The sequence below is a fragment of the Medicago truncatula genome, chromosome 3 (assembly GCF_003473485.1).
Source record: "Medicago truncatula cultivar Jemalong A17 chromosome 3, MtrunA17r5.0-ANR, whole genome shotgun sequence".
NCBI lineage: Eukaryota > Viridiplantae > Streptophyta > Magnoliopsida > Fabales > Fabaceae > Medicago > Medicago truncatula.
The window spans coordinates 55,011,531-55,026,598 of record NC_053044.1 but is presented as its reverse complement, the minus strand read 5'-3'; the positions used below and the strand labels follow the sequence as shown (position 1 = coordinate 55,026,598).

General features: G+C 35.6%; 1 protein-coding gene across 2 annotated transcripts; it reads right to left on the bottom strand.

The window, feature by feature from the left end:
• Positions 1-1,866: 1,866 nt before the first annotated feature.
• Positions 1,867-15,068, bottom strand: LOC25490154 (calcineurin-binding protein 1). 2 transcript variants are annotated; one of them, XM_024780013.2, is made up of 18 exons: positions 14,832-15,068; positions 14,659-14,733; positions 14,332-14,492; positions 13,175-13,386; positions 10,290-12,166; positions 8,709-8,915; positions 7,937-8,599; positions 7,593-7,828; positions 7,205-7,415; positions 6,914-7,069; positions 6,161-6,318; positions 5,887-6,079; positions 5,334-5,716; positions 4,777-4,957; positions 3,567-3,790; positions 2,756-3,419; positions 2,274-2,346; positions 1,867-2,177 (listed from the first exon to the last, which is right to left on the bottom strand). In XM_024780013.2, the coding sequence occupies exons 1-18, from the start codon at positions 14,832-14,834 to the stop codon at positions 1,996-1,998; spliced, it is 5,859 nt and encodes a 1,952-aa protein (XP_024635781.1). In that variant the 5' UTR covers positions 14,835-15,068; the 3' UTR covers positions 1,867-1,995. The 2 variants fall into 2 exon arrangements, with proteins under 2 accessions (XP_024635781.1, XP_013462068.1); XM_013606614.3 differs by having other exon boundaries at positions 3,561-3,790; positions 14,832-15,067.

The following is a 15,068-nucleotide window of genomic DNA, read 5'->3' as shown; positions in this document are numbered from 1 at the left end:
ATATGAAAAATTGAGTTGGGTGTGTTTTCTAAACCAATTCCTAAATTGTTTGAGTTGGATTCCATTTTCCAAGTGTGGTGTTTGATCTAGTATTGTGAAGCAGAAATGGTAATAGCTTTAATTTTGGCATTTCGTTTTGCCCTTTTTTCTTATTACAACCCTTCTATTCTATTTAATCTCTTTCTTTATAATTTCACATGTTTGTATTAAAAAGTAAAAGAAAAAAAACTGTGCCGCAACATGTGTGCGTTGGTTATGTTCTGGACTGTGCTGGAAAATCTGTGCGACGGTGAGAGAACATATGAGAAGACAATCGTGGGAGTTGAGTTTTTTTATTAAATTAAAAGGTAATCTAAATAGTTAGAAATAGTAACTGGTAGCCAAGTGCAGGAGCAGGAATTAAAAAAGAGGCTGACGTGACTTCTCACAATAGGGTGTGTTACCCGAGCATTGCTTTTATAAGTTATAATACTGAAAGCAATTAATCTTCATGCATGAATTTTATTTAATTACGAAATAGACATTTAATTAACGCACGGACAGAAGAAAGTTCATTACAATCATTCTATAAAAGAATGTTTAATAAAGGAATATCAATCCATGCATGCAAACTTAGGCTAAAAAATTTAGCCGCTCTAGATGTATAATAGCTGTCCAAAATCAGTAACTTCATCAAAATCTCTCAAAGTGTGGATGATGGATGCAAAAGCATTATGACACATAGGGCCATCATCATCAATAGTCGTGTTCCTCTTACATGTTTCTTCATTAATCATCAACTTACCATGTAATATTTTTCATAGAAATGCACAGATTCTAGTTTAGTCCAGACCACTTTCAAGCCATGTGAAAACTATGAGTATATTCTCTTTCCATATCCATCTGAGAAGCTAAAAAATTATAGGCATATTTAAGACTAAATTGACCATCAATTGAAGGGAGTTAATTAGCAAAACCCTCTCCGTCACTGGCTACTTCACGGGCCAAAGGAGGCTTAACAGTGAGAATATATGAATGTATATCAGACAGAGTAACTGATTGATAAGATCTAATTTCCAATTACCATCAAGAGCATAAAAAAGAACTGAAAAATTCACCTAACTTATGGAAATGGTACGAGAGTCGAGAGTACGCAGACTTCAAAATTCTAAATCCAGAAATCTACTTATCCTTTCAAAATATTGTATTATTACCATTTTTATGACTCATATACATTTTGATGAACATATTGTCAAACATGACTAATAAGACACCAAATATTAGGGCAATTAGAAGTCTAACCTAACATTGGAAAGCGTCTGTTGACCACAATCATGAATCATATTTTGCTTTCAGAACGCAAACGTAAAACTGTCAAGGTTATATAGAAACAACATAAATGTTTATGAAAGATACTGCTTTATGCTATTAACTTAAATGATGTGAATTTATTTGCAAATTCATCTTTTACTTTTTCAGCGATGTTGAATTATTTACTCTATCAATTTGAATCAATTTATATTGTTTTGTTTGTCAAAAAAAAAAAACCTTTTCATAAAAGAACGGAGTCGAAATCCAAGTAAAATAATGATTTTAACACAAATAATTAAATTGTTATTTGCATTTTTTTCATGTAAACTCCTATTTATATTTTAGCTATAAATGTTAAAGTTATGCTATTTAAACTTTTTAACGCTAGTTAAATTCTTGAAACTGCATAAAAGAAAATAAAAAGAACTTGAAACCACACTGCTGAGTTAGTGAAATTTTTTGAGGTGGTCCAGTGATAAAAATTTCAGAGTTCTTAAGCGGGATATATTGAATCCCCCCTCCCCCCCCTCATTTTCATTCCCCTCATTTTAATTCGATTGATCTCAATCATCACACTGAAAACAACTGATGCTGCCTGCTTTATCCGGTTGAAAGTTTATAGTCACCCCATTTTCTTATACACATTCACATTGGACTTTACAGTCATTAAAACTTCAAAATTTTACAAGGACAAAAAAGATGTAGTCAATCTCGTGTCTCTCCTTCACATGCGTTCACATTGCTCCTCTCAGCATCGTTAGTTGTACATTGATGCAACTGGGGAGAACCAAATAGATTCTTCTGAATGTCATCGGTGCAAAGTAAACCACTCCCTACTGTTGTGACATGGGTAGAATCAACGTCATTTGGTCCACTTCTACTGCTACCTACAACAAACAAGAATTGTAGTTGTTAAGCCCTTTCTTATAAAGACTTGCATAGTCCAAACCTATTATTGTTTTTTATTGAGGATGGAAAATTACCATGAAGAGTTGGGGCCATAGCAGGCGAGTTTGTAAGCGCAGGTGACGTTCCACTCCCTCTTTTCATCTTTGACTGCACCACAGAAACAAATATAAGGATTCATGGTCATGAACCGATTACTTCAGAATCATGCATGATTGAGTAAACATGATGAAGGATTATTATAGAGCATAATATTCAGCTGAAGTACAATTGACAATAAAAGTTGTAGAATTTTACAGTGTCAATAACTACATAACTCCCGCAACTTAAATTTTCATGTGGATTTGTACTCCATACTAACACCCCCAGAAGTGAAAATCTATAAAATATTGTCAATCATGAAAAATGTGTATGTTGAGCACCTTTCTTAAACATTGTCATAAAGCAAGTATCTCAAAGCTTAGGTGAAGACGCATGAATGATGAATGACTAACATCTGTAACAAAACCCATCTAGGTTTTTAGCTAATAGATGATCTTACACAAAGAACTTAGCATACCTTTGAAATTTCTTCACAATGCTTCACAACAACTGATATATTTGTATAACGTCCATGCACTAGCACATAGGCCCACAAGAGAAGCTTCCTTGGGATGCTCAGATCAAGGGCTTCAACTCCGGTCATAGTTGGATCGAACGGTGTCTCTGTTACTAATTGAGATGGAATTACATAAAAGTTGAGGCCAGAGGTAAGCACCACAGAAGAACTCTCCCGGTAAAAATTATAGCAAGCTCTAAGCAAAGTGTTTGCTATTTCCAAATTTTCATCAGAAGCTTTCTTTATCAGTATATCCTTTATTTTTGATAAAATGGCACTCCATTTTGTTTCGATATTTTCTAAAAGAGATGGATCTTCAAAAGATGTATTCCATAATTCCCGTGGCTGCAAATCAATACAGAGAAACTGGCTATATTCCATTCCATCATCAGTCAAATCATGGACCTGAATCCCATTTGAGAATCCACTTGATACAGGAGTGATTTGTGCCAAATTATATATAAGAGATCGACACAAAGCAACAGAAGCATGCTTACAAACTTTTGCACAGCTACTATTTGAGAGTTTAGGATTCTTAAAACGTTTTCGAATCTTCTCATTAATTGTTTCAAGAGTTTCCAGTTTTCCATTTATCTCCAACAATGCTATATGGTCATGCAGATACCTGCAATTATTTGAGGATCTGAATTAGGACAAAACTTGCAGCAAAGACATTAATATTTCAACCAGAGAAGCTAAAAAAGTTTGTGGACTCATAATTGGTTCAAAAGTTTATTTTATTTAAATTTAAATTAAATAGTATTACCCATACAGAATACTCTCTGATATAACAGGGCCCTCAATTTCAGGCAAGCTGCATATTTCTGGCCATAAGCTTCCTTGCTCCATAAATAAAGCAAACATTCTCTCCAACACATTGTCAGAATTACTCACTGGAACAGAACCAGTAGTCTGAGAATGGCGCATGGTTGAAATCATAGCTTTTAAATACTTTCCGATAGCCACTGGTACAAGATCTTCAATGCATAATGAAAACTGCAAGTAAAAGAGAGACAATACAGATCAGGTTTACTTTCAAATCTAATGAAAGGGTGTGCAAATATAACAAGAAATTATGTGGGTTTTAGTTGAGTGACTAATGCATAATATTACCGGCGTTAGACAATATTGGAATGTTTTACGCAGCTATGGGGGTGAGGAAAGGGGTTGTGGTCATGAATGCAAATACTGAAATAAAAAGGGAGGGGAAAAGGGACAAACAGAAGGATAGTACCTAGTTCTATAGTACACAATGAGATATGTGTAGCACCATGCACAAGTTTGTTTCCACCATTGGATCAAGCGAGATATGACGAGACTTATGGATCCAATGGCGGAAAAACTTGTGCAGAGTACAACACTATTTTACTTGGTCACCGTAGAATTAGCCTAAAAAGAAAACCTTCAAAGGCTGCTTAAGAAACACCTTTTGAGGTGTCTAGGGGAAGAAGGAGCATATAATTAATGAGGTTGGGGGTATCTGTTGGATTGGATTGCATGGTTTCATGAAGGAGCGATAGAAACTCCCAAATATATTCTAGAGGCAAAACCAACCAGATTATGTTTGGATTTGATATAAAATAAGTTTTTTGCGGAGACAAAGGGAAAAGGTTGCAGAAACAGGCGAGGATATGGTTGGTGCAAGATCAGATTGATTTTATAATAAAATATACAGGCAAGAGTTTTACTTCAAGTTTAGATATGATAGAAATCCTTCAATTTGCTATCAGATTTCGATGTGAACAAGGTGGGTTCCTACCTTAAGCCTGCATAAACTGAAAATCCATATCTATAAAGACATATTTTCACCTTATTATCTAACAGGAAATAAAGTCAAAATCAGAAAATGAAGCATCAAGTGAAAAGAAAAAATTATTATTAACAGTGCTTCCAGTTCCACGAGAATAAATGAAGCATAACTAAGCAACAACCGTAATTGTTAAATGAATTATAATTTCTAAATAAGGCTTTTAGGGATTTACCCGCTTATCTCCCCGGAGAGAAACATATGCACGTTCAAGAATACATCTATCTCCTGTCTCCTCCAATAGTTTGAGGTAAAACAGCACATACTTTCGGATGCAAGTAATGAATTTTCGAGAACTTTCTGGTAAGTTAACCTCGAGGCCTTTCTTATTCCCAGCAGAACCCGGTGTCTTGCGCCTGATATCATTAAATGCAAAGTAGAAATTAGTTTAGGAATTGGCAACATTGCTGTTTCCTAACTCTTGCACAACACAGATAAATCCATCAAATGTTATTTATTGAGTGGTAAGTCCTCAAGTTATATAAGAAAATTTGGGAAAGGTTTCTTTTCATTTGAAAAAAAGTGTTCCACGAGATTGTATATTTCAAATATTTGTTACGACACTTAGAAATACCAAAGTATTTGTGGAAATATCCCATTGTATGAGCCATCAATAATCAACTGTTTCTGATGAAAATATCAATTTAATAAGTTTAAACTAACAAAAGGTTAAAAAAAAAAATACCAATACAGGTGAAAAAGATAACAAAAAGGTTAATGATAAAAATATACCTTCCTTTTTTTGTCATGCTATCAATTTCCCACATGTTTATGGTAAATGATGAGCGTGAAGATTTGAAGCAGAAAGATAGTTGATCTGTTGCCTTCTCTATATCACCACTCTCACCCCTTCTATACAACCCTTGAGCCAGCATGTATCTAGCCTTATGGAAATGTTTGAGTTCCCCCTCGACACAAGTTTCAAGCGCAGAAAGGCAATCATTGTAAAGCATGGACCATGCAGTATCCAATTTGAGTAACCCTTCATGCTTTGTTTCCACAGAATTGGCATTGATACATGTCTCCTTTGTATTTAAAGATGAGCTATCTGTGCTGCCAAGGATACTTGTGACAGCTTCTTTTACAGATTGATCAAAGGAGTATGCTGAAATAACCTGTTGAGAACCAGACAACAATCAAGAATACAGATCAAGCGCACCAGATCATCAAGTCAACTAAAAAATTATAGGTCTATCTTTAAGTACAACTGTCAAAGACATGAAAATTAAAGCAAGCAAATAAAGTAATATTAAAATATAGTAAAGCGGTCAGAAAGAGGCAAAACCTTCAGAATCTCCGCATTCTGTTTTCCGCGCTTAAATAATAGTTTCAAGCGTGAGGCATGCATCCTATAGACAGGATCAACAGCTGATGTATTCAAAGCAATAGCTTTATTGTAATATGATAAGGCAATTTGATGCGAATATTCAAGCTTTTCGCTAAGTTTACCCAAGTAAAATGCATGCAACCAATCTTCCCTGTAAACGAACAAAAGTCGTTCATAAACGTCATAATACCAGATAAGCGCATAAAATAAGACACAAGATAAGAGGACATACTTAAGTGCGAAGGCTTTCTTAAAATGTTTCATTGAGCTCTCACAGAACGCCGTCCATGCTGCATCCTTTAAGGGCAAAACAGATCTCTGATCATAAAATGGGACTACATTTTGAAGACTGTCGTAGTATACCAAAGCCAATAACTCATGTATCTCACACTGGAAACACAAAAAAAATCAGTGACAACTGACAACCTGCGTCTAAAAGAGACAAAAGAGCTATATAATATCTATTCAAGTTAGCACTGTAAGCATATAAAGATGCGGATCAATAACATTACAAGTCTTGAACATTACAGCATTAGGACATTGTTAGCCAGGAAACACAATAAATACACACACAAGTTAAATACAGAATCGTGTTTTTTTTAAAAGGATACAGAATCAATATGTTTACCTGGACAAAGACAACCAACATCTAAAAAGTCCCAAGAGTTTATTAATTCAAGTGAGCATTGTAAGTATATAAAGTTGCAAATCCATAACATTTTGAGCCTTGGACATTACAGCATGAAGGTGAATTTTTATTGCACATTTTTTTGGCCTTAAATATTGTCCGACATTTTGAATAAACGAAAATTAAGTGCAGATAACATTTGGATGGAATGTTTAGGGGTATAAACAATATTCTATTCTTTTATAGTTAAATTCTTATATTGATTGAACCTAAGTAAACAAGAAGAGAATACTGACTATTCTCGTCCAAGAAAAGAAAAATTTAAAAAGAGTGAATATATGCAGTGCATGGTGAAACCTGCTGAGCAGATGTCTTTGCCAAAGCTAAACTCATTAGTAGGCACCGTCTACTCCTTCTTCGGCTTGTTTCCACTCTCTCAGATAAAGTAGGATTCTTCCTCCATCCTACTACGTTAATGTGCTTGCTACCATCGTTAAGTAACAAATCTACTTCCTGGCTCGGTCCAACCAAGAAACATATATGAAATTTTATAATGTTTAATAGGTTTAAAGATATCAAGACGACGTTGTTCATATGAAAATTCGGAAGAATCAAGGTTTTAATAAGCCAAATTGCATTTAAACTTACCTCATCGTAAATATTTCCAAGTCGCTGCCAGCTTTCAAAGCGCAGAGGATTGTACATGAGATCATATTTGAAGAGCTTAGCATTTTGCTCAACAAATTCTTCCCCTTCCTTGGTCAGCACAAATCCAGGCCATTTATCTGTTGCACTCATTTCCTCGGACAGAGCCAAGAAATGATACAAGTTACAGTAGACATCCAAGTATGGCTCAGACCTGAAAGTCAAAAAACTGAGATAAACCTAAGAAGATAAAAACAAGGAATACCATGGATATATAGTAGCCATTAAATATGATTCATAGGAAACAAGTTAAGAATAATATGTGTGTGTGTGTGTGTGTGTGTGTGTGTGAGAGAAAAGGAAAAAAAAACAGTATGGTATAAATGTATACCTCCTCAACAGTGTTGTGTTATACTGTCCAAGACCTCCCACATCAGGAAACATGGTCTTAGTTATCGTTTCAAGAAATCCTTCAGACCCAGCCTCCTCTGATAGTTTATCTTCACATAGATTAGGATCATCTAGGAACTTATCAATTGGATTTCCTGTCAAGAGGTCCTCTGGTGGCTGAAGAAAGTGTTTCCTGATAGCTCTTAAAACTCTACGGAGCTTGACCAGTCCAGTTTTCTAAGAGACATAAAAATGTTTAGCAAAAACAAATAAAAAAATTGCAATTTTGGCATCACATTGTGTAAACAAGCTAACATATACAAATTAAAGATAGAGAGTACTCACAGAAGATTCCTTTGCATAAGGAAGAACATACTTGAAAACATCAGCACACTGTTCCTTGGTCTGATAATCTCCTCGGCTTGAATTTTTGTGCATCACTAGATCATCTTCATAGGATGAATCAGACCTTAGGTTTAATCCATATAAACAGAAAAAGCACTGATCTAATGCACTGTCAATGATAGACTCAAGTTCTTCCCTTTCATCTTCTGAAAGTTCATTTACACATTCAATCAATTGATTGCATGAATTTTCACCCTTAACTAACGGACAGTCAGTCCCAGCACTCACGTGATTTTCAGACTCTTCTTCCTTACTGTCTTTATTCTGAACTTTGCAACATGAAATGCCTTTAGATATTCCTTCGGAAACATCCTTTTTGACAGTGGTAATTTCATCAATTCTGGTCCAATCCATCCGGATATCTAATGTATCGGATTTTGAATCTTCCATAGTTACATTGACAGTACTGTTTTTGGACGCTTCTTCGCATCGCATTGATTCTTTATTTTTAAGGTTAAAGATGGATTTAAACTTCATATCCAAGGCCAAGAGATGCTTTATTGCAAATCTAAGAAATGTTCCTTCTCCACCTTTGCCACCTTCACCGACACAGCAAAGCCCATATTCAGCAAGCATGTCATGTGTTGCAGCAATTAAATCAACCTGAGTTGGGAATTCAGGAAAGAGTGGCAGAGGTTTCCAATTAAAAAAATGAATAACTAAAAAGAGCCATCATTCAAAGTAAAATTATATCACAAAGGAGATAGCTAACTTGAGTTTTGATAGGTGTGGTTCCGCTAAGATGCTGGAGTTTGCAGAAAACAATGGCTGCATCAACAAAACAGCTACTTTCCACTTGATCAGAAATTACTTGTGCCGAGGTTTTGTTGCAGACAAGTACATTTGCGACATAGCTCATGATTAACAGTAGCAGAGATTGCATTTGACAAAGGCTGCTTGTTGGAACTGTGAGGCCATCCTGCAAATGTATGAACACAAATGCTTTCATGACAAAGGACATTCTACAGTAAAATGGTGAGGAAACAGACGGTGCTGTCCACAAAACCATGTAACATTAACTTGGATTAGTAATCTCGCTGACAACAGCTGTTCTACTTTCCAATAAAAAATAAAGTTTATGACAAAGGGATGGAAATATAATTGAGAGGATAATATGAGACACTCTGTAGAAGAATGTAACAAAGAGAAAGAGAAAATCGAGAGGCAGCAGAGATGCGCAGCTTCTCCATATATCAGAAATGGAAATTCAGTTCAAACAGTCACGAGTAATACAATAGAGAGGACATAAACACAACTAACAAAGCATATCTGGCGGCAATCAAAGGTCCTTAAAAATCAGAGCAATCCACTCTGCCCAATTACAGAATTGGACAGTAAAAACTGCTTATTGCCCTGCTACCAAAGTTCTTATTCCATTCAAAATAAATAAAATGATCTGTAAAGAATTATTGTAATGCAAATTGAAATTGCACACTCAAGATTGACCCAATATACAATTTATTTCATTGAAAAGTAGCCAGTGACAAAATAATTGGGCCACTGTCTCCAAATTCAAGCTGCACGTAACATCCATATCAGGGGAAAGATCTCCAGGGACTACAAATCAGCAACATACAATTTGCAAGTCCTATTGAATACTGTTGTACAGACAAAGGTCTGTAAATTTCTCTTTAAAGATCAAACAAATGGGTTTTCATTCCTACTAAACCAGGTTCAAAATAAAAATTAATATTGATATTGGATAATCCTTCAGACTAAGCTTAAGTTCAAAGGACTTTCCCATTTGATGAAATAGCAAAAGATTGCAGTAATATATCCATATCAAAGAAATCAGACAATTGTTTGCTAATATAAAGAGAATGTGGGGAAAACAAGATAGGAGAACAAAGCTCCAAATGCAAATATGGTACCTGTTGGTTTTTTTCTTTTTCTAGATTCATAGAAAAAGAAACAAAGACGAAACACCTACCCCTCTAAAAATTGGAAAGAAAAAAAAAAGCCCAAAATACTGCATCACTTAAGTCTAAAACGTATAGCCTGTTAATCTGTTTGAATTCTTCAAGAAATCTGTCCGGCCCAAAAAGTCAATAAGCAAACACCAGTAAAGCAGGGGGGGTTTACATGCAACAAGAGACTTATTTTACCATATTAAGGAGGCATGCCGTAGGTATGTTTTAACTAATGGAATCATTTGAATTGTGCACAGGAAGTAGAATTAACGACATGTATAGTTCATGGACTACATGGATTAACAGAAAAGTGATTTTAAAGAAATACACCTCAGGATCAGACAGCTTAGAATCCAAGACTATGTTCAATGATATTTACTCACAGAATCTCCAAAATGATCAATAACTTTCTTCACTTGCGATATACAGTCAGAGAGTGCCTTCACTTCCTCAGCAGCCAAGTGACTACAGTGCTTGCTAGAGCTTTCATTTGAGTCGACATCCAAATTAGAAGGTGCACTGAAACCAAGTGTTTGATCAGAAGATTTACATGATGTAATACTTGTATTCAAACCCATCAATGCCATAAGTATTTTCAGTTTTCTGTAATGACAATTGAAATACATATCTACATCCATTGGCCTTGTCTTCTGACATGCTTCAATTAGAACATCTAGAGCCCTGAGCTCGATGGAAGTTATCTTTTCATCTTTTTTATCTGCCATGCATAAAGAAAATGAATTGAAGTAGACATCCTCTGTGGAGAGCAGAAGTGGAGAAAGTAGAGATACACAGTCCAAATACTTTTCTTGTTCCATCATCCTACTGACAGACTTTTCCATCAAAAAATTGACCTTCAATATATTAACTTCGTAAAGAACTCTATCGATGTTTATCTCTTTTACGTCCTTGCAGTGTGGGCGGGGGACTGAACCTGGAGAATGTTCCATTTTTTCCCTTTTTAGCAAAAGTGACAAAGCAATACAAAATTCTTCACAAGCTTTTGCCTTGTTGCTTTCAAAAATAGACAGTCTCCCACTTATCCAGTAAAATCGAGACCAGAATGAACTGTTTTTCATCAAAAGTGAGTTGTCCGAATCTGAAATATTCTCAGTGGAGGCATGCATTGATGTACCCCTAGTCTCTTGGAAACCGTCAATTAAATTGCAACCTTCATTCAAGGCACTAGTCAATTGAAAAGGATAATCAAGAGCTACAGACTCTACAATCTTGCAAAGATGATAAGATGCCTCTGACATCCATTCTAGTTGTTTAGAACCAGTGACGGAGCATAGCCCAAAATCATAATACAGCTCAGCAAGAAAAATATTACACTCAGCAGTTCTATCCTTTCCCCAATGCCTTGTCAATTTTTCCAGCTCCAGAAATTTGACAAAAGCATCCTGAAATGGGAGGCCTTGTCTTGAAACCTCTTCTAACAGCAAGTGCCCCATATGGTAAGCACCATAATTATTTGAAGTTTGTCTCAGAAATGCAGAAAAATTATCATATTCAGAATTTCGTGCAGAAGATAGTGTCATGGTATCACTATCAACAGTTTCTTGATCACCCAATCCACCAGCAATGAAAGGTTCTAGACACCGAATGACAACCTTGGCTGGGTCCTTGCCACAAGAGTTTGATTCATCATCTTTCCCTGGTTTACGACTGCGGAGCCTTTCAAGTCGAGAACTTCGCCTTTCATGTGGTTGTTCTTCTTGGGTATTTGCTTCTTTCTCTTTAAAATCACTTTCTGGTCCTACACTACCATCACCAAAAGCACTATTGTCACCACTTAATCCTTTCACTTCCATGTTCACAGCAGCTTCTGAACTACAAGGTAAGTTTATTCTTAGCCTAATGTCCGGCGAATTGCACGTTTTTTTAAGTTCTACTTCAGAAATCTGCAGGTTTGAAGGCAATAAGATCTCCAACAGTGCATCAGCAAGAGCCACCCATGAAGCTTCGGTTAGGTCTAGATCTTTGTTTTGCTTCAGCTTTTTAAATGCAACATCCTCGTCTAGATTCTCATTACTAGCTTTTCTCTTGTCAGGAAATTTGAGCCGCACATGTTTTGGTTCCAATTTGTCTATGCCTCTGGGAGCAAATGGCAATGGTTCCGATTCTTCAATGGTATTTCTCACATGCATAGCGCGAGAATGTGACGGCCAGTGCCTCAAAATCAACTCAGCAACAGAAAGGCAAGCAACTTCATCACCAATTGCGATAAGAACTTCCAAAAGTTTTTCCATGCAATTCCCTGCAGATACGCATCAAGGGTAGAAAATCACATATGCACAAATAGGGTTTTTCTATCATGTGCAAATTTGCACATGTTAAGAAGTTTCAAATTGTAACTTTGCATTGGAACTTGTACATTTTGTATTAAATATATATTTTAATAAATAATTGTTGTTTTTCAGTAAAAACTTGCTGCTTTTAGTTGTTTTAACATGTGCAATATTGCACATGTTAGACAAACCCGCACAAATATAATTACTGTTGAATAAAATACATTATGAAAACAACTTTCAAAGGATGAACTTTATTGTTGGAAATGATCATACAAATAATTTTGAAAGAACTAATTTTGTCTAGATAATATGCAAACAAATTTCGACCTTGGGCCACAATACTCAAGGCTTACAGGGGTAAAACTTGCATATCATCGATCTTCACGATACCCCATTTTAATTTTAAAAAATAATTAAATGCAATGAATGTGAACATGTTTGTAAAACGCCAAGTATAAATATACCAGCACGAACCCTGGCTGAATATTCATTCAGTGAGAAGTAACAAATTATTACAATTGGCGGAATGGCTTTTCACACTGCTATAGATTTTAATTTCGTTTTTGTTGCTGAGGATACAAAAAATTCTAGGGTCCAAAATGCAATTGTAGGTTGTGGATGTCATTCTTCAGTTTTACCCAACAAACAAGCTCATAGAAGCAAGATGACGTAGATAGACAGTTTAAAAGACACTTAATTGGAAATATGAAGGAATTTAACCCAGAGATGAAAACAGAAAGGTGAATCTCGCAGAAAAGAAATACACCCTCCGGTCACTAATATAAGCAAAATTCCACTTTTTAGATACATTCAATTAATGTTGTATGTGGTCTTTATTATATGTCACATACATCATTAATTGAATGTATCTAAAAAGTGGATTTTTGGTTATATTAGTGACCGGAGGGTGTATTAATGAGCGCATCATTAAGTACCCACTAAAAAAGGAAACGTTTTAAATATTATGTGCTTACAGTTATTAGGGCTGCACGAGAGGCCTTGCTCAAATGCCCAACGTGAAATGCTCAGCGAGCCCATTGAACATGACAATGTTCCCAGCTTGTTCCAGACAACGGAATCTTTAGAATCAATCTCCACAGCTTGAAGATAACAATGTAGAGCATTCTCGTAATGAGTAGAACCTTGCTGAAGAAAAACTGCGGCAAGGTTTTTCAATGCCAAAAATCTGTAGAAAAGTCTATAAGTTACACCGATACACACACAGACACACACACATATTTAAGTGAACAGTGAATTATCAATAAATAAGAGAAACTAACTGTCAGAATATAAGTAGGTATCTTAGAATGATGAACTTATAGATTTCAGATAAAAGAAGCATAAGAGAAATAATAACGTAACATACAATATGACAATGATTTGGATTGCAGTGGTGGATTTTTTTACAACCACCATGGGCAATTTGTGAATGATGGCGGTGCTGTTGGTGGAATTACGGCTTTCCACCATGGTCCTCCATCCGCAATTGATAACACTACTAAACACTAACCCTTACCTATAGGGATACAAGACTCCTAATCCTAAATAAATAGGAAAACCAGGAAACAAATGACTAAATAATCCGGAAACCAATTTTAGGAGATAATATAAGATGCTCTAAAATTAAAAGCTAATCTTACGAAATAAACTGCAATACTCTACTGTAAATCTCAATATTCTCGTCTACTTTCGTATATTCTAACACTAACAAATCCAACTGGACAGGTTATATAAAACACCTATAACAAAATCGGTGTTGTCAAATAGCGGCTATAGTGTGGAGGAATTTGAACAAACTGGTATTGTTCCACGATACGCTATTTAATACAGAGTGTTGTCAAATAGCGGTGCTATTGCACTGTAACATAGCGGAATTTGAACAGACCGTTATTTTCCTGATCTGTGACTGACAACATTGAACAAAATGCTAATTAATCCTATCCATTAAGCATACAGTGCCAAGCAGATACTGAATTGGCCTAAACAACACCGTATCTGATCTAGTATCCAAAGCATTGCAAGAACAGCAACAGCTTGTGCGCATAGAAGAACGGAAACAATGAATGTGTATATACATTTCACCTAAACAGCGCCATATATGAGCACAAAAAAAAAAAGGAGAGATTGAAACCTGAGCTGCAAAAGATGACTGTCAGCGGCACCTCGATCCACCTGAGCATTGGCAATAAGAGGATCTTTAAGCACAGATTCTAATAACTCGCGAGCCTTTTCATATTCTTTTGCTTGTAACTTGACAAGTCCTTCATGATAAGTCTGAGAAAGATGAAATTCCTGAAAGAAAATAAAAAACACTATATTAAGTTTGGATCATCTAAAAAACGCACGATCAAAACATGCATGAAGATTAAGCAATTTAGTGCATAAATAATCATAACTTTTATAACCTAAGCTGTAAAAAATGGTTAACTAAGAAAATGATTTGGAGTTAGAAACGTACCTGAGCTTCTTTGGTGGGTGCAAGTGGTTCCCAGTGACATTTAGAATCGGTATCATTGATAGCTGCAATTGAAAACTAAAACAAACCAAAATCGATCAGAATGAAAAATTCATTCATTCAAAATTCGTAAGAAAAAAGAAGAGGAATGCAAGAAGGTAGAAGCATTAACGTACCATAATTAGAGGTTCGGAGTAACGAGTATTCGCAGTGTTGCGAATCGCCGCTGAAGTTTCACCAATTTAGGGTTCAATTTTGGGTTCCGAAATTTTGCGTTGGTTGTAACTTGTAATCGAGTGAGGGAGGGAGAGAAAGAGTGAGCGCGCTCTAAGAATCGTTGTTTAACTATTTCACACACGACGTCGTCTTGAGCACTTTTCTACTTATATTAATCACCCCCTTCTTTTATTAAA

Excerpts from the sequence above, each read along its gene's own strand:
- LOC25490154 (XM_013606614.3), bottom strand. Across the intron at positions 7,416-7,592 it reads AACACAACACTGTTGAGGAG|GTCTGAGCCATACTTGGATG; the intron begins GTATACATTTAT and ends TTTGACTTTCAG. Across the intron at positions 6,080-6,160 it reads AAGAAAGCCTTCGCACTTAA|GGAAGATTGGTTGCATGCAT; the intron begins GTATGTCCTCTT and ends GTTCGTTTACAG.